This window comes from Xenopus laevis, chromosome 1L (assembly GCF_017654675.1).
Source record: "Xenopus laevis strain J_2021 chromosome 1L, Xenopus_laevis_v10.1, whole genome shotgun sequence".
Lineage (NCBI taxonomy): Eukaryota > Metazoa > Chordata > Amphibia > Anura > Pipidae > Xenopus > Xenopus laevis.
The window spans coordinates 88,535,474-88,560,586 of NC_054371.1; the positions used below are offsets into that span (position 1 = coordinate 88,535,474).

Genomic DNA, 25,113 nt, shown 5'->3' on the forward strand with positions numbered 1-25,113 from the left:
GGATTGTTGTTTTGGTATACTGTTTGCTGCTCTGTATACGGTTGTTTAATTTACACTTTTTCTTGCTGTAATATTTGTTTTATGTTGTGTATTTCCTTTTTTTTCTGCCTGAAAAATCTACAATTTTCTCCCACTGTGTATGTTTTTCTTATCAAGTTGAGATGACAATAAAAAATTACTTAACATGCTGTAAAGGAGATCTAAAGCATAACTAAAGAAGTAATCTAGAAATTGTGTACATTATGTTTTAGGCTTCTGTACCAGCCCAAGGCAACCACAGCCCTTTTAGCAGGGTAGATATGTGCCTCCAAAGATGCCCCAATAGCTCCCCATCTTGTTTTCAGCTATTTCACTGAACATGCTCTGTGCTGCTGTCACTTACTGAGTTTAGAGGCCAACTCTCAATACACTGTATATACAGAATAGAAATGTCGCAATATAAGGCTGATAAATACTTACTACAGATAATTACTACATGGCAGCTCAGAAACCAGTGCAGTTGGCATCAGAAATTAACAATCAGCCTTGTAGCACCATCTTATATTACAGACAAACCTCATTTTCTGGTTGTAAATTTGTGACAACCCCTAAACTTAGCTTCTCAGCAGCCCACTGAGCATGTGTGTCACAGACACTTTCCAAGATGGTGACCCCCCCCGTCAAAAATTCCTGGATCATTGCTGCTATTGAGAAGCTGAAACCTTAGGTTGGTGCAATAAGTTCAGTATTTAAAATATGCCATTTTTAACCATTCATTTTTATGGTATAGTTCACCTTTAAATATGGCGATTCCACCTAATATATACAGGCAGGTATTGTCAGGTGCTTCATCACCCATGGCCAGGCCTGGCAATCTGTGGGTACTGGCAAATGCCAGAGGGGCTGCTAGAAGTAGGGTTGTCACCTGGCCAGTATTTTACCGACCTGGTTGTAAAAACGATGGCTGATCCCAATGTTAATAGGGAAAAAGATAAATATATAGGCCGGTATTTTTTTTCCAGAAAAGGTGACAACCCTAGCTATAAGGTGCCATTGAAAGTCAGTATTTAGTGGGCTGGTGGGGCTGTTTGGGCCTCTGTATGGGTTGAGTGGGCCTCGGTGTACCTGAAATGCCAGGGCCTATTTTGATTGTCAGTCCAGACCTGCCCATGTCATTGAGTTCCTCCAGGGCGATGCCCCATGTTGTGGCAAGGTCCTAAAGGACAGCTTTGAACCGGACTGTGACCTAAACTACTGTCGTAGGGCATCTATAATCATTATAGCCAGCAGATTTGCTTTTTGTGTTACAAACGTTACATTTTAGCAGATTCTGTGGGATTTTTTTCTCTGCCGCGGTCATTGTTTGACTATAAACAACGAAGTCAATTTTGACATATTCCCTTTCTACTCCTTTCCCCTCCATGTACTATAGTACCATTTGCGAAACTTTTCACCTCTCCCTGTGCTTGGCTACTTTCCACGTGCAATTCTTTGTCTCATTCCTCCCTTGCCCCCGCCACCCAGACGGTGTATCAATTCCTATTCCTGTCAGAGCGCCCCTTCTCTACGATCCATTATGACACACCATTATAATTGTCTCATCCCCGAGTTTCAGCAGAACAACAACCCTACGGCATCCCAGCCACCTTGCAAGACCCAGTGTTCATATAATATAGTGCATCCGCCCTAATCCTGCCACTCCCTCACATTACACTCCCTTAAAGCGTGACTACGTGACAGTGTCCTCAGCCCTGTTTCGTATTTCCGGCATAAAGCAAAATGGCGGCTCCTCTGAGGCAGGATGTGTCTCTATTAAACATAAGCGGTTCGCAGAAAAATCCACTTGGAAAGTGAGTTAGCTAACACTATTGCTTGCACTGTTTCCGTTATTAGAGCATGGGTCCTGCTGGGTTGGCATGAGCACCACTTCTGTTGTTACATAATGCACGAAAACGAGGCTGTTTATTTAATATAGACTAGCTTGTATTGGTTTTGCTATGGACATTGTTAAGTCCAGACAGGCAGATCTGATAGATAACTATATGTTGCTGATTCGTTTATGTTGAATTTATCTTCCAGTGTGGCTTCTCTTTGTCATGCTGTTTTCTGACTGGCAAATATACTGTATGTTCTTGCTGGTTCCTGAGTGAATATGTTTGATCCTAACTAAGCTGCATACATCCATATTGATGGTAAAATGATCACATTGGGTTTATTTAATGTTTAAATGCCCTTTAGCAGACTTATGTTATGATGGTTCAAATTACAGAAACACCCCTTATGGGGAAAACCTGAGGTCCCAAACGTATGAGATAATAGAGCACATTTCTACCACATTTTTTAAAAAAAACCCATTATCCAGAAGCTCCAAATTAGGGAAGGTAATCTTCCATAGACTCCATTATAATCAAATAATTTAAATTTTTAAAAAAGGCTTACCATTTTCTCTGTAATAAAATAGTACCTTGTACTTGATCCAAACTAAGATGTAATTAATCCTCATTGGAGGCAAAATAATACATTATTTTTATTTTGTAGACTTATGGTATAGAGAACCAAATAATGTAAAGACCTTTTATCCGGAAAACCCCAGGTCCCGAGCATTCTTGATAACAGGTCCTACACCAGTATAATAGTCTGACAGTAACCTGTAGCTATGTGAGATGGTTGTTCAGGGGGGTTTACCATTGATTTAATCAACAAATCTACTCAGTCCTTTCAGAATTTGTAAGCATGCCTCACAGTTTATAAAAAATTGCAGTATAGTGGTGACTAAAATACAGTGTTCTGGTATGTATAAATTAGCATTTGGTAAGCACGGGGTATAAGAGTAAGTACCTAGCTTTAGAGACATGGTCACCATATTTACTAAATACACATCAGGACCATGACTGTGTTTTGTTCTCAGACGTGACAATTCCTTCCATACCAGTACTAACAAATACAATAATAAAAACACCTGCTTGTCTAAGCTCTACTTAAAGGAGACCCATCACCCAAATAAAAAATATTCAAAATCTTATTTTATCACATTAGTCAAGCAAAGTTAACTTTAATTACACTATATCAATTATTTGAATCCTGTTTCCTTCAGTCTAGGAATTCATAATTATAGCAAGCAGGCAGGAGCCATTTTGTGGACACTTATTAAGGCAAGCCTTGCATCACCTCAGAATCTTATTTGTACACCAGAATGGTGGACCTGATGTCCATCCCCATGCACTGGCTACACAATTAAACAATGAAGAGAACAGGGGAATGTTTGGAGAGCAGTGAAATCTAGGAAGTACTGAATGGAAAGTGAAAGTAATTGTCTGCCCCACCTCTATGCCTAAGGCATAGAGGAGGAGCAGACAATATTTGATTGACAGCTGAAATGTTTAATGCTTTAATAAAATATTGAAATTGGATTTCATGTTTATTTTGAAAAGGACTTTTATTATACAGCTTTTTGTGTCTGGATGACAGGTCCACTTTAAAGGAAAACTATACCCCCAAAATGAACACTTAGGCTAAGGCCACACTAGGCGATAGCGCCGCGATTTTTACTCGCGGCGACTTTTCGCCGCGACTTTTAAGCCGCAATCGCTGGGGAAACTTTTGCGCTGGCGTCTATGGGGAATCGCGAAAAATCGCCAGCGTAAAAACACACGCGGCGATCTTTTCTCTACTGTCGCTCGAAATTGCCTCGCTAGGCGATTTCGAGCGACAATAGAAAAAAGATCGCCGCGTGTGTTTTTACGCTGGCGATTTTTCGCGATTCCCCATAGACGCCAGCGCAAAAGTTTCCCCAGCGATTGCGGCTTAAAAGTCGCGGCGAAAAGTCGCCGCGAGTCAAATCGCGGCGCTATCGCCTAGTGTGGCCTTAGCCTTAAGCAACAGATAGTTCATATCATATTAAAGGGGTTGTTCACCTTTGTAACAAATTGACAAATCTAACAGTTCACATGAATAGAACAAACTTTTCCATAGAAATAGTTAACAGAAAAAGTACAGTTCAAGAGATATTCACCTCAGAAGTGTCCCTGTACTAATCCTTCAGTTCCACACAGACCCTGTGCTGGGAGGGGGTCACTGACCCCCAAAAACACTACAGTGTTCACTTCCTCTTCCTTATATGACATCACACATTGTACTGGCAGCTAACTTAACTCCTATTGGCTATGTCTGCTGTCAATCTGCCACTGCTTCCTGTGCTGGGGAATTTGAGCAGCATTCAGGTACTGAAGAGAAACTGTTACAAGTTTGTGAGAGGGAGGGGGAGTGTGGGCTGTGTACTGCAGAGACTTCAACTGTGCAGATGGGGGGATCAAGGTGCTTGGGACCTGGAGTTTTCTGGATAATGGATCTTTCCATAATTTGGATCTTCATACCTTAAGTCTACTAGAAAATCATGTAAACATTAAATAAAGCCAATAGGCTGGTTTTGCTTCCAATAAGGATTAATTATATCTTAGTTGGGATCAAGTACAAGGTACAGGTATGGCATCTGTTATAAAGAATGCTTGCGACCTGGGGTCTTCCGGATAGCAGATCTTTCTGTAATTTGGATCTTAGTACTAGAAAATGGTGTAAACACTAAATAAAGCCAATAGGCTGGTTTTGCTTCCAATAACCAATTAATTATATTAATTATATCTTAGTTGGGATCAAGTACAAGCTACTGTTTTATTATTACACAGGAAAAAGAAATCATTTTTAAAAATTTGAATTATTGGATTATAATGGCTACTATGGGAGATGACACTTGTTCTTTCCAGAAACATATTATTATTTTTTTTGGGGGGGGGAGTCCATGTATTATTTTGTGTATTTACCTCATAAAAAACGTAAAATATTTTTCTGGTATAGATCCCTATATCATGAAAAATATAACTTTTTCATTTTTTGGTATTTAGAGCTCTGAATCTTGTTCCAGAAGTGGAACACTTAAAAAAGGTATCGTTTTCCTAGGTAAATTACCGCCCCCCCCCCCCCCCCCGGGAGAGCGCACAGGAGAGCGCACAAAATGTTCAAAAAACGTACCTGCCCTCATCACTGCTCTGCCTGTCACTTAGGGCTGCCACCTCACCTTTTTAAAACCAAACACATATGAAATCCACAGACTGCATGGCTAATTAGCAATTCATTTAGATGCATGATACATGGCTGCACAGAAATCAGTTCAGTCTGCAGCATCTAAATGAGTTGATAATTAGCCATGCAGGCTGTGGATTTCATATGTGTTTGGTTTTAAAAGGGTGAGGTGGCAACCCTACTGTCCCTGCTAGATGTGTAAGTTACATACGTTTCTCAGCAAGTCAGTGCTGGTTTTGTTGCAATTTTGTAAATAACTGACATTATGCTTAATGCCAAAGGTTGCCAAACAATGTTGCTCCTTCCTTTTCTGCAGTATTTGTCTGCATGGCTGTGTGATTGTTTGTTGCAAGGCAGGTTTGTTTATATGCTGCGTCTGTTAACTTCTGCCATTACAATTGAATAATCAACCAATGGCCATTCAAATTATGTGACCGGTTACAGTTCACAAGCACCCAATAAATTACTAGGAGCAGGGCAGTATCAACATCCAATAGGAAACAAGTAAGGGCAAAGCCTGGGCATGATGATGTCATCATATAGGAAGTTCTTGGTGTGTCAGGTTCAAAATAGGCCACTCCCATCACTTCAGAAAACTGGTCTGAGAGACAGGAGAAGGGCTGAGTTAATAGGTATAGAAATTAGCTTTTACAATGGCATTTTTACTTTTTGTTATGGAAAATGGTTTTTCTAACGCATTGAGAGCATTGTTAGTGGTTTCATAAGATTTGTACATTGAAGGTGAACAACCCCTTTAAGTGGCATATTAAAGAATCTTCCCAAACTGGAATATATATTTAAGTAAATATTGCTCTTTTACATCTCTTGCCTTGAGCCACCATTTAGTGATGGTCTCTGTGCTGTCTCAGAGATCACCTGACCAGAAATACTTCAATTCTAAGGGGCCGATTCATTAATTTCGAGTGAAGGATTCGAAGTAAAAAAACTTCGAATTTCGAAGTGTTTTTTGGGCTACTTCGACCATCGAATGGGCTAGTTCGACCTTCGACTACGACTTCGAATCAAAGGATTCGAACTAAAAATCGTTCGACTATTCGACCATTCGATAGTCGAAGTACTGTCTCTTTAAAAAAAACTTTGACCCCCTAGTTCGGCAGATAAATGCTACCGAAGTCAATGTTAGCCTATGGGGAAGGTCCCCATAGGCTTGCCTAAGTTTTTTTGATCGAAGGATATTCCTTCGATGGTTGGATTCAAATCCTTCAAATCGTTCGATTCGAAGAATTTAATCGTTCGATCGAAGGAATAATCCTTCGATCGCAGAATTTGGGCTAAATCCTTCGACTTCGATATTCGAAGTCGAAGGATTTCAATTCCTAGTCGAATATCGAGGGTTAATTAACCCTCGATATTCGACCCTTGATGAATCGGCCCCTAACTGTAACAGGAAGAAGTGTGGAAGCAAAAGACACAACTGTCAATTGGCTCATGTGACCTAACATGCATGGTTTGTTGGTATGTTTGTGAGTACAGTGAATCCTATGATCCCAGGGGGCGGCCCTTATTTTTTAAAATGGCAATTTTCTATTTATGATTACCCAATGGCACATACTACTAGAAAAGTATATTATTATGAAAATGGTTTATTTACATGAAGCAGGATTTTTCATATGAGCTGTTTTATGCAATATCTTTTTTATAGAGACCTACATTGTTTGGGGGGTATAGTTTTCCTTTAATATAGTCAAATGTTCCCCTGTCCTTACAAGGCCCCAGCTATTGGAACTAGGTGCCCTTTAAGCAAACAATCTATATAGTCCATCAAAACAACAAGCTTTACCTCCCAATTTTCTCTTTTTGACCTCTGGTTCAGCAGGCTCTATTCTTGTACAAAGGTCATTCTACTTTCCACTATAGGATATAGAGAGACCTGGATGTTCAACTACACCCCATTAAGCAGCCATGCCCTCAACAGTATAATTAGCTTTGAGTGAAAAGCCAAACTTTTGATTGCTTACCCAACTACTACAGCTTTAATGCATCAGAAAACCTCACTTTCCATATTGTGTGGCAAAACTGTTACATATTCCAAGCAAACTCTCCTAATGGGTGCTCAGCCACACACTTGTGTGTATGACAGATGCAATATATTTTTAATCATTGAATCATGTAAAGGTTTCTAAAGAACAGATGGACAGAATATAGAATCCAATGAAGCGGTTCATGCCCTTAAAAATAGTGTTATGAAATTTTGGAAACCTCTTGTTTATATGTTTGTTTATTGCATATGTTACATAGTTACATAGTTAGATAGTTAAATTGGGTTGAAAAAAGACAAAGTCCATCAAGTTCAACCCCTCCAAATGAAAACCCAGCATCCATACACACACCCCTCCCTACTTTTAATTAAAATTCTATATACCCATACCTATACTAACTATAGAGTTTAGTATCACAATAGCCTTTGATATTATGTCTTTCCAAAAAATCATCCAAGCCATTCTTAAAGGCATTAACTGAATCAGCCATCACAACATCACCCGGCAGTGCATTCCACAACCTCACTGTCCTGACTGTGAAGAACCCTCTACGTTGCTTCAAATGAAAGTTCTTTTCTTCTAGTCTAAAGGGGTGGCCTCTGGTACGGTGATCCACTTTATGGGTAAAAAGGTCCCCTGCCATTTTTCTATAATGTCCTCTAATGTACTTGTAAAGTGTAATCATGTCCCCTCGCAAGCGCCTTTTTTTCCAGAGAAAACAACCCCAACCTTGACAGTCTACCCTCATAATTTAAGTCTTCCGTCCCTCTAACCAATTTAGTTGCACGTCTCTGCACTCTCTCCAGCTCATTTATATCCCTCTTAAAGGGGAAGGAAACCTCGTCGGCGCTAACCCCCCTCCCCCCTCCCGTGTATTGCCCCCCTCCTTCCTCCCCCTGGCCTACCCCTCCCGCTTGGCAAATGCCCCTAACTTGTTACTTACCCTTCTGCGCAGGTCCAGTCCAGGGAGTTCACAGCTGACATCTTCTTCCACGCGATCTTCTTCCTCCTTTGACCGGCGTTTTGGCGCATGCGCAGTAGGAGCATTTCGCTGGTACGGATCTACTGCGCATGCGCCAAAAGTCACGCACATGCGCAGTAGATCGTACCGGCGAAATGATCCTACTGCGCATGCGCCGGTCAAAGGAGGAAGAAGATCGCGTGGAAGAAGATGTCGGCTGTGAACTCCCTGGACTGGACCTGCGCAGAAGGGTAAGTAACAAGTTAGGGGCATTTGCCCAGCGGGAGGGGTAGGCCAGGGGGGAGGAGGGAGGGGGGCAATACACGGGAGGGGGGGAGGGGGTTAGCGCCGACGAGGTTTCCTTCCCCTTTAAGGACTGGAGTCCAAAACTGAACTGCATACTCCAGATGAGGCCTTACCAGGGACCTATAAAGAGGCATAATTATGTTTTCATCCCTTGAGTTAATGCCCTTTTTTATGCAAGACAGAACTTTATTTGCTTTAGTAGTCACAGAATGACACTGCCCAGAATTAGACAACGTGTTATCTACAAAGACCCCTAGATCCTTTTCATTTAAGGAAACTCCCAACACATTGCCATTTAGTGTATAACTTGCATTTATATTATTTTTGCTTGCATTTATCAACGTTGAACCTCATTTTCCAGTTTGCTGCCCAGTTTTCCAGTTTAGACAGATCACTTTGCAAAGTGGCAGCATCCTGCATGGAACCTATAGTTCTGCACAATTTAGTATCATCTGCAAAAATAGAAACAGTACTTTCAATGCCCACCTCCAGGTCATTAATAAACAACATTAATGTAATCTATGGGAGACTGCCTTTTTGTAATTTAGTGCTTTCTGGATAGCAGATTTCTGGATAATGGATCCAATACCTGTACTTAGTTCTCTAATAACTACTGATGCGTGAATCTGTCCAGTTTCACTTCGCTAAAAATTTAACGAAATCCCAAAAAGTCACAAAATACATTAAAGTAATTGGGCCTTTTTTGCAGCATACCACGTGACCATTTTTTTAGAGCGTATCAATTGATTTGCAACCATTGGAAACTATGGCCATTTTTTTCATGCTGAAACCTGGTGAAATTTTACTCATCGCTACTCATAAGTTGTGAAACTGACCTTGTAGAGAGAGCAATTTTTTTTGTATGTGTAGAATGGAGACATTCAAGACTAGGTTACTGTCTGTGGGTTATGGTTAAAACATATTTTGAGTTTGGGTAAAAAAAAACACTTTCTCCTGGGTTAAATCAGAAGTGTTTATTTTATATTCTTTAAGAACGTGTTATTAATAAATCTATCTTAAAGGAACAGTTCAGTGTCAAAATAAAAACTGGGTAAATAGGCTGTGCAAAATAAAAAATGTTTCTAATATAGTAAGTTAGCCAAAAATGTAATGAATAAAGGCTGGAGTGACCGGATGTCTAACATAATAGGCAGAACACTACTTCCTGCTTTTCAGCTCTCTTAACGCTGAGTTAGTCCGGTACTTGAAGGAGAGCCACATAGAGACATAACTGTTCAGTGAGTTTGCAATTGATCCTCAGCATTCAGCTCAGATTCAAAAGCAACATGTATGACCCATGTGGCCCCCTTCAAGTCACGGATTAGTTACTGCTTTCAGATTGGGGGTGAACATTATTAAATATTTCATACATAAATAATTGTGTACATTTTGTTGTTTTTTAAGTGTAAAGATCGCTCCAGGTGCAGTTGTCTGTGTTGAAAGTGAAATCAAAGGAGACGTCACAATAGGTTGGTAAAAACTGTTCTTTCGTATTGTAATCTAGCTTTTGAGTTTGCTGTACTATTTCATGTTAACATTTATTTGATTATCTCACATTCTTAATTTAGTGAAAGTTTGTTTATACAGGATGAACCTAAATGCTTTCCACCTCAACTAAAGGTGGAACTTGATGACGTGTTACTGAAGCTGGTGGTTATTTCTGAATCCTAACTAATTACATTTTCCATTTTTATTGAAACTGTCTCCACCTCAGTAATTCATTCTTTATGCCATTTAGGATTACATCTTACCAGGCAACTGTCTAATGTTTTACTACTGCAACTTAAGCGTTCACTGTATACCTTCTCTTAATACTTTCCAAATTGTGAGGCTGCCCCCCCCCAGTTTAAAGGGTCTGATTTTACAAACTATAAAAAAAAGAAAAGAAAATGAAGACTAATTGAACATTGGTTAACGTAAAGGTGAACCACCCTTTAAAGGCAGGAAATGTGTAAGGTTCAATAATGTCTAGTGAAAAATTAGTAAATAATCATTTGACACATTCTGTTTACTGGTTTCATGTACCAGTCTAAATGCAAATGTTGTACTTTATTTTTAATCCAATCCCGCTCAAATCAAATATTATGTTATATTAATATATTTTGCTGCAATCAAACTTTTCTGCCAGGTGTATCTCTCCATTAATAATATTATAAATGATTTTGTCTAGTTTAGAATAAAAAAAAAAAAAAAGTTTGAATTTTTCCACTTATTTCTTTATTTTGTTCTTTATTTATTTTTTATTTTTTTAGGACCAAGAACTGTGGTTCACCCCAAAGCTCGTATTTATGCAGAAGCCGGACCAATCATCATTGGTGAAGGCAACTTGATTGAGGAGCAGGCCTTTATTCGAAACAGGTATAGTGGTCTTCAACTCGTATGTGAGTGTTCTAATATAAATCTCTCAGAAAATGCACAGTAATGAAATATTGCTTTAAACATTGCTGCCAAAAGCGTAACAGCATAGTTAAAGCTTTGTTTCTGCATTCCATTCAAAAGAATGAAAAAATATGCTTGCTAGACTATCCATAGTGCCAGAGCAATGCTTAAAAAATACCATAATAATAAGTAAGGTCTAAGATCAGTTTTATATTAAATAAGGCATTTTAAACTTGAATGACAAAGGCAGGAGTGAAATAATGGGCTTAAAACTCAAGGAGTGCTGCTTAAAGTTTATAGAGAGGCAGGTAACACTGACCATATAGAACCAACAAATACACTGCAAAAATATGTATGTGTAATGGAGATTTGTAGCATTTTCGCATTTCCTCTATTCACAGTAAATAGGAAACACTGTAGTCATACCTTTCCCTTTATAATGATAGGTGCATATTGCTTGAAAATGGGGGGCTGCATGTTTTGCACAATTTGCGCCCATCAGTAGACAGAACAATAAATGAAGGAAAACATGGCTGCCAATTGCATTAGGCAAATTTTGTTATGTTGGTAACCGTTGGTATTACAGGTATGCAATCTCGAGTCTTAAAAACATTTAATTGTGCACCAAATATGGATTTATTCAGCTGAGTTAGGGGTGCAAGGTACTGTTTTTTTTAGTATTATAGAGGAAAAGAAAATCATTGTAAAGAATGTGAATTATTTGCTTAAATGGACTCTATGGTAGTCCACTAATTCTTAGCTTCCTGGCTTCTGGATAAGAGATCCCATAACTGTATATATATAAATGTACATATATTTTGCCCCATAATTGTAATGTCATTAACGTTATTTATGCACATTTTAAATTTTTTGATTATACATACAAAACATTTGTTTTCCTATGTGAAGTACATACATTTTATTATTATACCATGTAACCTCTATGTTCACATGTTGCTCATTTATATTTGGAAATATTAGTACCTTAATACAATAGGCTAGTAAGCAATGGGGGCCTAAAATAGATTTTGCCTGACTGTTCAAAATGGCATATGCAAATAATTGTTGTTTATCCTCAAATGCAGGCTTGTAGAGGCACATTTGTAAATGTTATGATTTCTCATACAAAACAAAAGATTTTTATTAAAGTTATCACATCTGAAAAAAAAAACTTTTTTCACACTTCACAGAATTTTAAAATCTATAATGCTGATTTTCTGCACATGCATTTATTTAATTATGCATATCATTTATGAAGTTTTCCAGAAAACATTGCACCTGATTCAGATGTGGAACCAAAGACCATGATCATCGGTACCAATAATGTGTTTGAAGTTGGATGCTGTATCCTTAATAATAATAATAATTAATACAAGCAAGCTACTACATGATGCACATTTGTGTGGTTAAAGTCCTTTTTTACTGTAGTCCATGTTCTGTGACGAATCCTCCCGTCATAACTCTGATAAACATAATTCAAGATATATATATATATATATATATATATATATATATATATATATATATATATATATATATATATATATATATATATATACACATATATATATATATACATACTTAGTATGTATGTAAAATGGTCTTCATATTCACAGAAAGAATTGTATGTAATTATGTACAAAAATGTCATCAACATGTTATAATACACATACAACAAATTACTCTCAGTGCACAAAATGTAGAGATGATGTTATGTTTTTGTATATAATTAAATATGATGTGTTTTCTAGGAATATATACTTTTTTTGCAACATGACAAATTACCCTAGTTTGTGCTTATTTTCTTGTGATCATCTGTTGGTGTGTCCATTTATATGTATTTTGCTTTACCTAGGCACATACCTGCATTCAAAATAAGGGCTCATAAGTACAGCAAATATTACACACTTGTAGGTTTGGAAGGATTTCATCACCAGAGACACTAACTGATTGTTGGCAAAAAAAAGTTGTACTCAAGGTGCTATTATACTTTTTTTTTTTTTTTTTTTTTTTTCAGATTGTAAAACAATGTTACAAAGAAACCTTTTTTCTTTCTATTGTTTACCTCTCCTTTTTTAAAAACTGATGAATGTGTTTATAGCGAATAACAGGCATGTCATGATGTATAGCAAAGATTCTTGCTATTTTTAGATACTTTTTTATTCCTAAAAAAACAATAATGAAAAATACTACCCTATTATTTATATCTCAGAAAGCTGAAGAGGATTTTACCCTTTGCTACACTTTGTTGCTTTTTACACACAAATAAAAAGTATGTTCGGAAATATTAAATAGCAACTCATTGAACTGATGTGTTGTTGTAGCTGAAAAAAATAAGTGGTACTCTTCTTTAAAATAAATCAAAGAATGTAAAAAGTAGTTTAAAATGATGAATTTATACGCTATAATTAGCTGTGTATTTCATTATTATCATTTATTTATATAGCACTGGCAAGTTACACAGTGCATTACTATGATTTATAATGAACAATTTAACAAGCCGAGGTTACAGACTAAAAATAGTATCATAGCGCCTGTATTTTTCCTGTGATCTTATACATCACAATCTTGAAAATTATAAGAAGTTTAAAAATTCAGTGATTGCCAAAGTATTTTTCATGCAACCTCTGGTTTTAACCACCAGAACTTTACAATGGCCATGCATTCACCTAAAACCTTATAAATACATAAAAAGGAGTATTAAAAAACTGTGATGGCAAATTGGTATTTTTTTTTTTTTTTCAAACATTTTTCAGGCAACTGCTTTTTTTTTTTACCACCAGAATTTTAAACTGACTACACAGTCACCTAAAGCCTTATAAATATGCCATATTTCACTAAGCAATGCCTGGCATTATGTCAGGGATGGGTGTGTGCATTCATATACTTTTTTTTTTCCAGCACAGCTTGATAAATAGGGCCATTAGAAAATGGTCTCAATGGTACCGTGATTTTCATTGAGGCAGATGAGTAAATTTGTAAAATGAAAGAAGGCTTTTCAGTGTATTGATATAATGTAACAATCAGGTAGGAAAGGTTATTTTTATAATGGTGGGCACACAAAATGCAAAGGGCATCTGGCTGGAGCAGTACTCATAAGGGTACTGGCACACAGGGTGATTTGTTGCCCGCAGTAAATCTGCAATACTACATGTGACAAATCTCCCAAAAATGCCTTCCCATTGGCTTACTGTTGGATTGCTGCAAGTAAAACACATTACTTTTAGCAATCTGACTAAATTGCTGAACAATGCACAGTAAGGCAACTTCCTGTGATTAATTCACATTGATACAAATAATGTCTTAAGGTGACCATACACGATAAGATCCACTCATTTGGCGCGGTTGCCAAACGAGCAGATCTTACCTGATATGCCCACCAAAGGCAGGGTGATATTGTGTTAACAAACAAAGGAAATGGGCGCAGACAGGTCTTAGGACCACATCGACTAGCCAGTGCGGCCCTCGATCACAGGAAAAATTAGCCCTGCCCGATCGATATCTGGTCGATTTTAGGCTTGATATTGATTGGGGAACCCCGTCAGAAGCTCCCCACATGGGCAGATAAGCTGCCGAATCAGTCGAAAGGACCGATATCGGCAGCTTTAATCTGCCCATGTATGGCCATCTTTACTTCTGAAGCAACTAAGCCTTGACAAGGCTGTCCACTAATGTTTAAATCCTCCAAGAAATCTTCTTGACTGACATAAGCAATGGGGCATACAGCCTTACATGGAGGATATAAATATTTTATTTTTGCCAAATTAGATTTCATTCTATTTCAGTTGGTAATTTAATTTACTCTAGTAATGACTGTTCACAAAATCTTAATTTTAATTATTTATATTTTGTTTGTGTTGTGGTTCTTTATGGTTTGTGAACATATTCAGCAATATGTGTCTGTATAAAAACAGTGCTTTTCACTTCATTATTGTACCCTGCAGGACAGACGCATAATCTAACTCTATCTTCATTATATTTATGAGGTAAAGCTACATACTGAATTATTAGCACTCACTATCATCAGATTATTAGTTTTGCCTTTATATTAAAATTTTTGTTTGTATTTATCTGGCTGATGAGAGATGCTACATGTTCCTTAATTATTGCCACTAGATTCTCATGCATTGAAGATGGGAGACAACAATGTAATAGAATCAAAAGGTAAGAAATTGATATTAGCTATAACTCGACCTTTGCAGATGTCTACAAAGAAGGCTAAGCAAAATTGGAGCTGTAAACTGATGATGTGTATGAGGGATGGTAAAAAAACTATGCAATTTGAATTAAAGGAAACTGTAGCCTATCGTTTATTTTATCACCAAAAGCATAAGTGAGTGTTTTCTTGCAGTATGTACTACCCTGAGCCAAATGCAGAGTGCATTCTGTTGATTACTGTGGAAATTCCTATGGTATATAATTGTGAAGTAATTTTTTTTTATTTTATTTTTGCACCAGCATTTGTAGGCAGAAATGTTATCCTGACAAGTGGCTGCATTATTGGTGCCTGCTGCCAAGTGGACACTTGTGAAGTTATCCCAGAGAACACTGTTATATATGGATCTGATTGTCTACGTAGAGTGCAAACAGAACGTCCACAGGTTAGTTGTTACCATATCCTTCATCTAACTTAGACCTTAATTATTATATTTTCTTTTTTTGATGTGATAAAAATTAATATATGCAATTGCTATTGAGGGCAGTGCAATGGTCCCTTCTGTTATCTTCTCTGCACTACTGCCTCTGACTAAATCTTGCAGCAGTAGGCATCTAACTGACAGACCTAGAGGAAAGCTGCATTCTGCTGCAGTGTTTCAAATGTCAGAATTTATAGATTATATACTGTAAAGTAAACAAGAAAAACTTCACTTAAAGGAATTCTGTCATGATTTTTCATGGTGTAGTTTTTTTTGACTCAGTTAAGTTTATTTGCAAATAAGAATACACACAGAGAAACAACAAGTACATATTGCTATAGCTTGTTAAGTATCAGGATCTGGGGTTACATTAAACTTTATTTAAGTTTTCATGCATCCACATTTAGTTATACATTTTCTTAATCCACAATTGCCATATTTTCATACACTTCAGACATACTGTTACACCTAGCTATTGTTCTACATTACAATATTCTGTACAGATTTTTCCCAGTCAGAATATTGGGGGGGAGGGGGGGGGCGGTGATTTCCATTGCTGTGCAGTCTACAGGCCTGAAAAGAGTATTTTATGAAATATTTTTTTGGGCAGGTCCAGTCTGTTTTGGTGCATCCATTCCCAAAAGATACCACTTGGGGTTAAGAGTGAGCTTGAAACCCAGGAGTTTGGTAATACGGTCATGTATAGTGGCCCAGTATACTTTTAGTTCTGGACACGACCAGAATGTATGCATCAAAGACCCTTCCGCTGCATTACATCTCAGTTGCTGGGATTTCTGTGTTGATTTTATGCAACCTAGTTCTTGTGTAATAGGCTCTCTGTATCAGGTATAACTGCAATAATCTGTATTTATAGATAGGGGAGATTTATAATGCTGTCAGTAACATTTAGGACCACTGGTCGTCTGCCATAATGTCTATGGTTTGTTCCCATTGGGACCTTGCTTTCAGCGTATTTTTCTGAAAGTAAAAGTTTTTGTATCTCTTTGTAGAAGAGAGATATTGAGTGTCTGGTACCCTCTGACTACATTATCTCTATTATAGGAGATGTAGCAACATGCAAATGCTTAGACTTAATTGCTCTGTATAGTGCTGCACGAATTTTGTGGTATATGAGCCACTGTGAAATAGGTATGATATGATGTACAGTATGTTTGTCCATATCTGGCCCACTGTCCACACTCCAGCCTGTAGCCACTTTTTTGGGGGGACTGTTTTGTCAAGAGGGGCCAGTTTGCTGTTGTACCATGGGTAGTTTTTGATTCAATCATTGCTGGTTGGGCCAGCTGAGTGGTCCAGTTTAGACTAAATTGTTGGGAAGCCACTATTGGGTTGTTATTTGCTTTCTGTTTATTCGGGTGGGGACCGGTTTGTAAAATACATTGCCATAGTTGGTATAAGGCATCCCCGGGCTGAGAGTTTTTCATTGCTCGGATTGTTAGAGTTGGGCTGATATATATAATAGAGGTGCATATCAGGTAGAGCCAGGCCCCCCTTCGTCTTTGGGTCTTTGCAGGATTTTTAGGGCTTTGCCCCATATAAATTGTCGCAATAAGGATACCAGATTCACGAAAAAGGCTGTATGCACCCTGGTGGGAGCATGCCACAGGACATATAGGATTTTTGGGGCAGTTTATAATTTTTATAAGTTGTATGCACCCAGTCAGCCCCAAAGGAATGTGTTGCCATGCTAGTAATTTGGCTTGTGCAGATTGTAGGGGAGCTTTGTTAAGATTATAGTAAGTAGAGATGGGCAAAGCAATTTGAATTCCTAGATAAGCGAATCGGCCTATCGTCTGCAGTTTGGTCCTGCAGGGTCCCATTAGGCCTGTTTTAGGATCGACCAGTAAAAGCGATGATTTGGATAATTTTTAAGCCTGAAATTTGTCCAAATTCTGTTGCTATTGCCAGAAATTCAGCCAGGGAGTTTTGTGTGTCACCCAAATATACTAGGCTGTCATCTGCTACATTGTACTTTTTCTTCCCTAGTTGCCAGTTGACAGACTATAATCCAGGGGTTTGGCCTGATCACTAGGGCTAAAGGCTTAATAGCAATGGCGAATAGCAGCGGGGGACAATGGGCACCCTGTCAGGTTCCCCTTGCAAGAGCAAAATTGGCTTGTTTGTGAGACATTAAGTCTTAGGGATGCCACTGTGCTTTATATAGTAGTTGGGTAAACAGTCTGAATTCGGGGCCCACTCCAAAAGCTTTCAGAACCTTCCACAGTATGCCCATTCGACCATATTGAATGCTTTGCTATATCCAATGAGGCCACAGCTCTCTGCCCTTGGTTATTGTGGTCAATTGATAAATTGAGCAGCAACCTTCTAATGTTGTGTGCAGTGTTTTGTGTGGGATGAACCCAGTTTGATCCTCTGTAATTTTCTGGGTTATAACTTTACTTAACTTTCTTGCTAATAATTTAGCTAAGATTTTGACATCTGATGTTAAAGATATTGGCTGGTATGCTTCAGGTGTTGTTAGGTCTTTACCGGGCTTTGGTAACAGAATAATCGTTGCTTCATACATTGAGGCAGGAAGCATTTGATTCTTCAGGGAATTCTTCAGTTTCTAGTAGTTGTGGGGCTAGTAGGGGTGCATGCTTTTTATATAGTTCTTTTGGTATACTATCAGAGCCTGCCACGTATCCAGAAGGAAATGAGTCCATTGTTTCCTGTATTTCAGTCACTGATAAGGGTTGCTCTAGGTAGTTTTTATATCCCTCTGTTAGGGTAGGGAACCTCAGGTGGTCTAGGAATTTATCTAGTGCTATCTCCCCATGTTCTAATTTGGAGCTGTATAATTCTGTATAAAAGGTTGTCATGATTTGCCTGATTTTTTTTAGGCTCTGTGATAACCTCTGTCTCTGACTTTTTTAAGTTTAGCGATCATGGGGGTTGGATTGTGTCCTTCTCAGTAAAGCCAGCAATCTGCCTGCCCTCTCCCCTTGTTCTAGAATGTGTGCCTTGGCAAACAAATGTACTACGATCTTTCCCACATTGCCTTAGCATATTTTCCCTATAATGGTTTCAGTTTGGTAGCTATTTCTGGGGTAGTAGCATTTGTGAGGTTATTTTCTACTTGTCTAACTTCTGCTTCCAAAGCCTGCTGGGCCTGTATGGATTACCTTTTATGTGAAGTTATTTCTTTATTCATGTACCCTCTGAGGTATGCCTTAAAAGTATCCCATATAATATTGGCACCGGCTGAGCCCCCATTCTGCTGAAAGAACTCTTTCATTGTGGTTCCTTGTCATTATTAAACATAGAGAGCCACAGTGGGTGTAATGACCACCTAAGTCTAGACAGTACCCCCTTTATGTTTATTATTATCTCCATGGGGGCATGATCCGTAATATCTCTAGGTAAATATTCCACCTTGTTTAGTTTAGCGAGTGCCATGTCATTCATAAATGCCAAATCTATCCTGGAGAGTACTGAGTGAGACGTTGAAAAACACGAGTATTGTTTAGTATTAGGATGCAAGTGTCTCCACGCCCACACTTGTAGTAAATGAGGCAAGGTTAGATTGCATGTCTATTATATCACTGGAGCGTATTCGCAGCCTATCTAAGGTGAGATCCATCAAGGTATTGAAGTCCCCTGTAGCTATCACTCTTGCATATGCCATAAATTGGGTATGTTGGGACACACATTGGATCAAATGGAGGGGGCTATATAGGTTTGATATCACATACTCTTCATGATATATGCTTGCATGCAAGAAAAGGAATCTGCCCCTTGGCTCTTATTTGAGTGATATTAAATGGAAGGGTTCCTGTTTGGATATCAAGATAGCGACTCCTGCTGAGTGTGAGCTATATGTGGTGTGGTAGTGATAGACCATCCAAGGCTTTTTAAGGGCTAATATCCTACTACCCTCCAGGTGAGTTTCTTTGAGCAGTGTCAGCGCCTCTTTGTTTCACATAGTTTAAAACTAATCTACGTTTAATAGGGTTGCTGAGGCCACGAACGTTCAAGCTTACCAGTTTGTGTCATGGGTGTTTCAAATTGCTAAGAGGACTTGTGTGTGCTTTCCCTTTAACATGTCATTAAATAGTTGTACAAGTAACAACTTAAAAACTTTAAACAGTTTAAAAATGTCCATCCCTCTCCCTCCCCTTCTACCTTTGATCCCAACTTTGGGTAGAATTTTGCCCATAATCAAACAAACCAATAATCTTATGGGGGTGTCAACTCAAGCGCTCTGCTGGAGCTGTCAGTGATACGTTCAGCTGTGTGCTCTTAAGACCGTGCCCTCCCTCAACCTCGGGTATTGTATGGTTGGTAGGAGCTCAGCAAAACATCTCAGTCAATGTTTCATAAGTCTATCCCTCTGGTTTGGTAGGTCTTACCGGTGGAAAGCTTGTTGGTGTCTTAATACTGTATGTCCTAATAAACTTTTTGTATTTTTTAAGTATCTCTTAGCCAAGCTTCCATGAATTGTTCCGGGGCCTCTCCCTCTGCATTCTCAGCGCTATGGCCTGAAGTAGAGGCGTGATTTTGCTGCTCGTGGCCTTCCCGGGCATTGTTCTCGGACTTTGTTGCCGGCTCCAATGCTCTCTTTGTGCGTGGTTCTGACCCATTAGTTGTTGCTGTGGAAGTTGCTTTCAGGATTGATCCACTTTTTAGACCAGTTGTGGGTCTACCGACCGTATTCAGGATATTTTTGAGGGCACAGATCAGAGCTTGGGAAAAATGTGACCGCTCACATCGGGTTGGTGACCATGCCCCCCATGGTGTAGTTTTTATTTCTAAATTTCACAATTTACATTGCAAATAATTCATACATATACAATTTAATTCCTGAACCAATGTGTGTTTGTTTTTTTTTTATTTCTAATATTGGTGTGTAGGCAGCCATCTCAGGTCATTTTGCCTGCTCATGTGCTTTCAGAAAGAGCCAGTGCTGCACTAGGAACTACTTTCTGACAGGCTATTGTTTCTCCTACTCAATGTAAATGAAGGTGTAGCAATGGGACCTGGATTTTTACTATTGAGTGCTGTTCTTAGATCTACCAAGGAGCTTTTATTTTGTGTTCGGGATTGCTATATTGTTACCTTCCCATTGTTCTGTTGTAAGGTTGCTGGGGGGGTTGATATCACTCAAATTTGCAGTACAGCAGTAAAGAGTGACTGAAGTTTATCAGAGCACTAGCCCCATGTCAGATTTGAAAATTAAATATTAAAAAATCAGTTTGCTCTTTTGAAAAATTGGTTTTCAGTGCAGAAATTGTAGATATCACTCTGGAGAACCCAATTTCTCTAGTCCGTAATCACTTTACTTGAAAAATGCACAACATGTTTCAGATCGGGTGATCCTTCCTCAGGTGCTCATATATCCAAAACATGGTCGTGCGTATTTCAAATAAAGTGATGTACTGACTATAGAAATCAGTTCTCCAGAGTGATATCTACAATTTGCGAAAGTTTGGAAGGTCTGGCGGTGCCTTACTCTGAAGGCGAACCATGTTTATCTAATAACTAAGGATCAATTCATCCACAAAGTATGCATATCTTTTCAGTGCAGAAGTTTGCTGGAGTAGCACTGATGCGTTTTGAAAAAAACATGTTTCCCATGACTGTATCCCTTTAGGGTCTGGCCACACGAGCAGATTCAGGGAGATTAGTCGCGCTTCATCTTCAGGCTAAAATGAAAATTGCCTGGGGGATGGCACACGCAGCATTCATTTTCCAAAGTCGTCCGAAGTTGCCTCACGAGGAAATTTCAGGCGACTTCGGAAAACAAAGTGCCGCGTGTGCCTTCCCTCAGACGGTTTTCATTTTAGCTGGTGGAGGGCAGGGGGAAGGCAGTTCGGGGAGACTGTCGCCCTGAAGAAGAGGAGATTTGTGGCCAGACCCTTAGAAGTTTAATCTATATTGAAAAATTGCTTACAATTAGATTTTCCATCTTTATGCAAACACAGCTTTTTGGTGGAGATCCACCTTTGTTTGTTTGGAACAAATCTCACTGCTGTTTCTTAATTTTATCTTTCATTCAGCCACAAACACTTCAACTGGATTTCCTAATGAAAATTCTTCCTAATTACCATCATCTGAAGAAAACCACTAAAAATATTTCAGCCCCAATGAAAAGCTGAGTGTTGGATACTACCTTCGTTCAGGATACCGTGTGCTTAGCATGATTTGCGTTGTCTTGTATTGTTAACCCATATATATATATATATATATATATATATATATATGTTATAATTTATTGTATGTATGACATACTGTATACAGTTATGAATATAAAACTCAATTTAGTCATAAAGCCTTAAAGGAAAACTATACCCCCAAAATGAACACTTAAGCAGCAGATAGTATATATCAAATTGAATGACATATTAGAGAATCTTACCAAACTGGAATATATATTTACATAAATATTGCCCTTTTACATCTCTTGCCTTGAACCACCATTTTGTGACTCTATCTGTGCTGCCTCAGAGATCACCTGACCAGAAATACTACAACACTAACTGTAACAGGAAGAAGTGAGGAAGCAAAAGGCAGAACTCTGTCTGTTAATTGGCTCATGTGACCTTACATGTGGTTTGTATGTGTGCACAGTGAATCATATGATCCCAGGGGGCGGCCCTTATTTTTTAAAATGGCAATTTTCTATTTATGATTACCCAATGGCACATACTACTAAAAAAGTATATTATTATGATAATGGTTCACTTACATGAAGCAGGGTTTTACACATGAGCTGTTTTACTCAGTATCTTTTAATAGAGACCTACATTGTTTGGGGGGTATAGTTTTCCTTTAAAGACATTTGTGTTTCAAAGCACATCCAGCAGGGGGTTTCCATTTACAGAATATGATCCCTTCAAAAGGCAATTGAAGTATAGTTTGCAGTTGTATTTCACCTCTTTTAGCCTCTATCAGCAATATCACAGCTCCGCTAGGAGAAAACCAAATGTTCTTACCTATATTAATTTAAAAAATATTGATTCGTATTATACCTAAAAAAAAAAGCATAATAAAACATGCACAATATTCAATGTGGAAAATCTTGCAACAGGTCCTGAATTTAGCATACCAAGTTCAACCCCAGCTCAAGCTTGAATTCTGTTATCCATGCCCATATTTTGCATGTCTCTCAGATATTTTGAAATAGTATTGAACATTTGCAACAGATATTAGGACCATTGACACAAGCTTGCTGCTTTATTTGATAACTGTTTTACAATTTAAATTTTTACAATTTAAATTTACCATTTTCCACTTCAAAACTGAAGGACCTTTGCTTTTCATTTTTATATTGTACTAAGGCCAACAAGGTAGCACTGCAAGATTTATATCAATATTTTAAGCAATACATGTTGATACTGATTCCTATTGCAGTATCTGTGACATTTCTAGAATATTAAACCAATATGTTTCTCTTATACACAAGATATAAGTATTAGCAAGTGTGTGCTTTCTTTCATTATTTCATAAATATTCATTCTTGGGTAATTCTGCTAAAAGCTGAAAAAAAAAACTGTCGGCTTAGGACACTAGCATGATCAGAATTGGTTGAGTACATGTTTATATATAACGCATACCTAATGGTAATATTAAGAGAACTTTCAAGTATCATTTGTTACATTCCTTAATAATGGCTGAAAGAGTATTAATGTTTCAATAAAACTGATCATCTATTCTTTTTTTTTTCTTTTTTTTTTTTTTTTAAAGGATGATGCAAAACTAACTATAACTATACTTTCCTTGATACCTTCTTATTGCCCTGCAGTGGTTGCCCCTAGCCCCCTACATTAGATTTGCTGACCCTTTACCGAACTGTTGGAATAGCAATTGACTACAATTGCAGGTGCACTCCACATTATAACCCTACATAAAGGGGTGGTTCAGCTTTAAGGAAACTTTTATTATGTTATACAATGGCCAATTCTAAGCAACCTTTCAATTGGTTTTCATTATTTAATTTGTATAGTTTGCCTTTTTCTTTTGAATTTTTGCAGCTTTCAAATGGGCGTCACTAACTCCCTTCTAAAAAAACAAATGCTCTGTAAAGCTACAAATGTATAGTTATTGTTACTTCTTATTGATGATCCTTCTATTCAGGCCTCCCCCTATTCATATTCCAGTCTCTTATTCAAATCAATGCATGATTGCTAGGGTAATTTGGACCCTAGTTACCAGATTGGTTAAGATGCAAATTGAAGGGCTGGTGGATAAAAAGCTAAATCACTTCACAAATAATAAAAAATTAAAACCAATTGCAAATTGTCTTAGAATAGCACCTCTCTACATCATACTAAAAGTTCTCAAAGGTGAACAACCCCTTTAAGTACCCCTACTAAATTATAATGCTATCCTTATAACTTTTTACTAGTTTAAGGACCTGAGTAAAAACACACAACAGATTTCCTTTACATATGTTGTTAGGAAAACAATATAGTTATGTGTTTTTGCTTACCATATAGGACCACGTATCCAGTTAGGCAGGTCAAAAGGTTGAACTTGATGGATGTGTGTCTTTTTTTCAACCAAACTTACTATGTTCCTATTAAATAGTGTAGGAACACCACTTCTTTGGTTGTACGTGTTTACGTGATATATATTGTGAAGGTAGGGGGTGCAGAGTAAAAGTTGCTCTTAAAGGAGAAGGAAACCCAGTCGGCGCAAAAACCCTCCCCCCCTCCCGTGTGTTGCCCACCCTCCCTCCCCTGGCTTCCTGTCCTGCTGGGCAAATGCCCCTAACTTGTTACTTACCCTTCTGCGCAGGTCCAGTCCACGGAGTTCACAGGCACCATCTTCTTCCACGCGATCTTCTTCCTGCTTTGACCAGCGTTTTGGCGCATGCGCAGTAGGAGCATTTCGCCGGTATGGATCTACGCCCAAAGTCACGAAATGCTCCTACTTCGCATGCGCCGGTCAAAGCAGGAAGAAGATAGCGTCGGTGAACTCCGTAGACTGGGTAGGCCAGGGGGGGAGGAGGGAGGATGGGCAACACATGGGAGGGGGGGAGGGTTTTTGCGCCGACTAGGTTTCCTTCTCCTTTAAAACATCATTTGCCTACTGTTTCTACCAAGGTGTAGCAAGACTGCCCATAGCTATGTAAAAGAGAATGAATCATTATTAAACAGCCAAATAATGTGTTTTGTAATGTATAGTTACTCAAGTTAGGAAATCTGAAACAACCCCAGGAATGTCATTTATCTGAAACTGTTGTGCCAGGCTTCCATTTCCTGAGGGAATTTGAGTCATTTAAAGAAATCATATTTATAACAGTAGCTGCAGGCAAAACAAAGTATGCCTGAAATAAAGGATAATGAAAAACTCACAAAGGTGTTTTGTTTCCACAAAATCAAAATAACTATAAAAACAACTATCCGTCGCCCTAACACAAAAGACAAAAGGGTATAAATTGAAGGAATAGTCTGATGATAAATGCTCTATACTGTATGCTGAACATGTGTCTTTATTGTAATATTGTACTCCCACCCACTTTATTTTCTCTTCTATACCCCCAAATAACATTGAAAACTCAAAAAAAATAAAGACTTACAAAAAAAAAACAACTATCCATCCTTTTTTTTTTTTTTCCTCTTCATAAATATTTACTAGAACATCTAATCGACTCAAATTTTGTAATGCCTGGTTGGCAGTTAAGCTAAATCTACAGTTATGCTGCAACTTGACGTAACTCCTGCTTCCTATTTCTACTTTCTGCTATTTTTTATGACTGAAATTGCAAACTGATATAATATCAACCTCTTCACACAAAAATAAACCCTCA

The 25,113-nt window shown here is 38.1% G+C and overlaps 1 protein-coding gene across 1 annotated transcript; it reads left to right on the forward strand.

Annotated features, from left to right (window-relative positions):
- Positions 1 to 1,740: 1,740 nt before the first annotated feature.
- dctn6.L (dynactin subunit 6 L homeolog) lies at positions 1,741 to 23,011 on the forward strand. The gene is given in 7 exon segments (NM_001096748.1): positions 1,741 to 1,829; positions 9,727 to 9,791; positions 10,575 to 10,680; positions 11,960 to 12,045; positions 14,818 to 14,865; positions 15,160 to 15,302; positions 21,359 to 23,011. Coding segments are annotated over 7 exon segments (618 nt in total). The 5' UTR covers positions 1,741 to 1,758; the 3' UTR covers positions 21,458 to 23,011.
- The last annotated feature ends 2,102 nt before the right edge of the window (positions 23,012 to 25,113 follow it).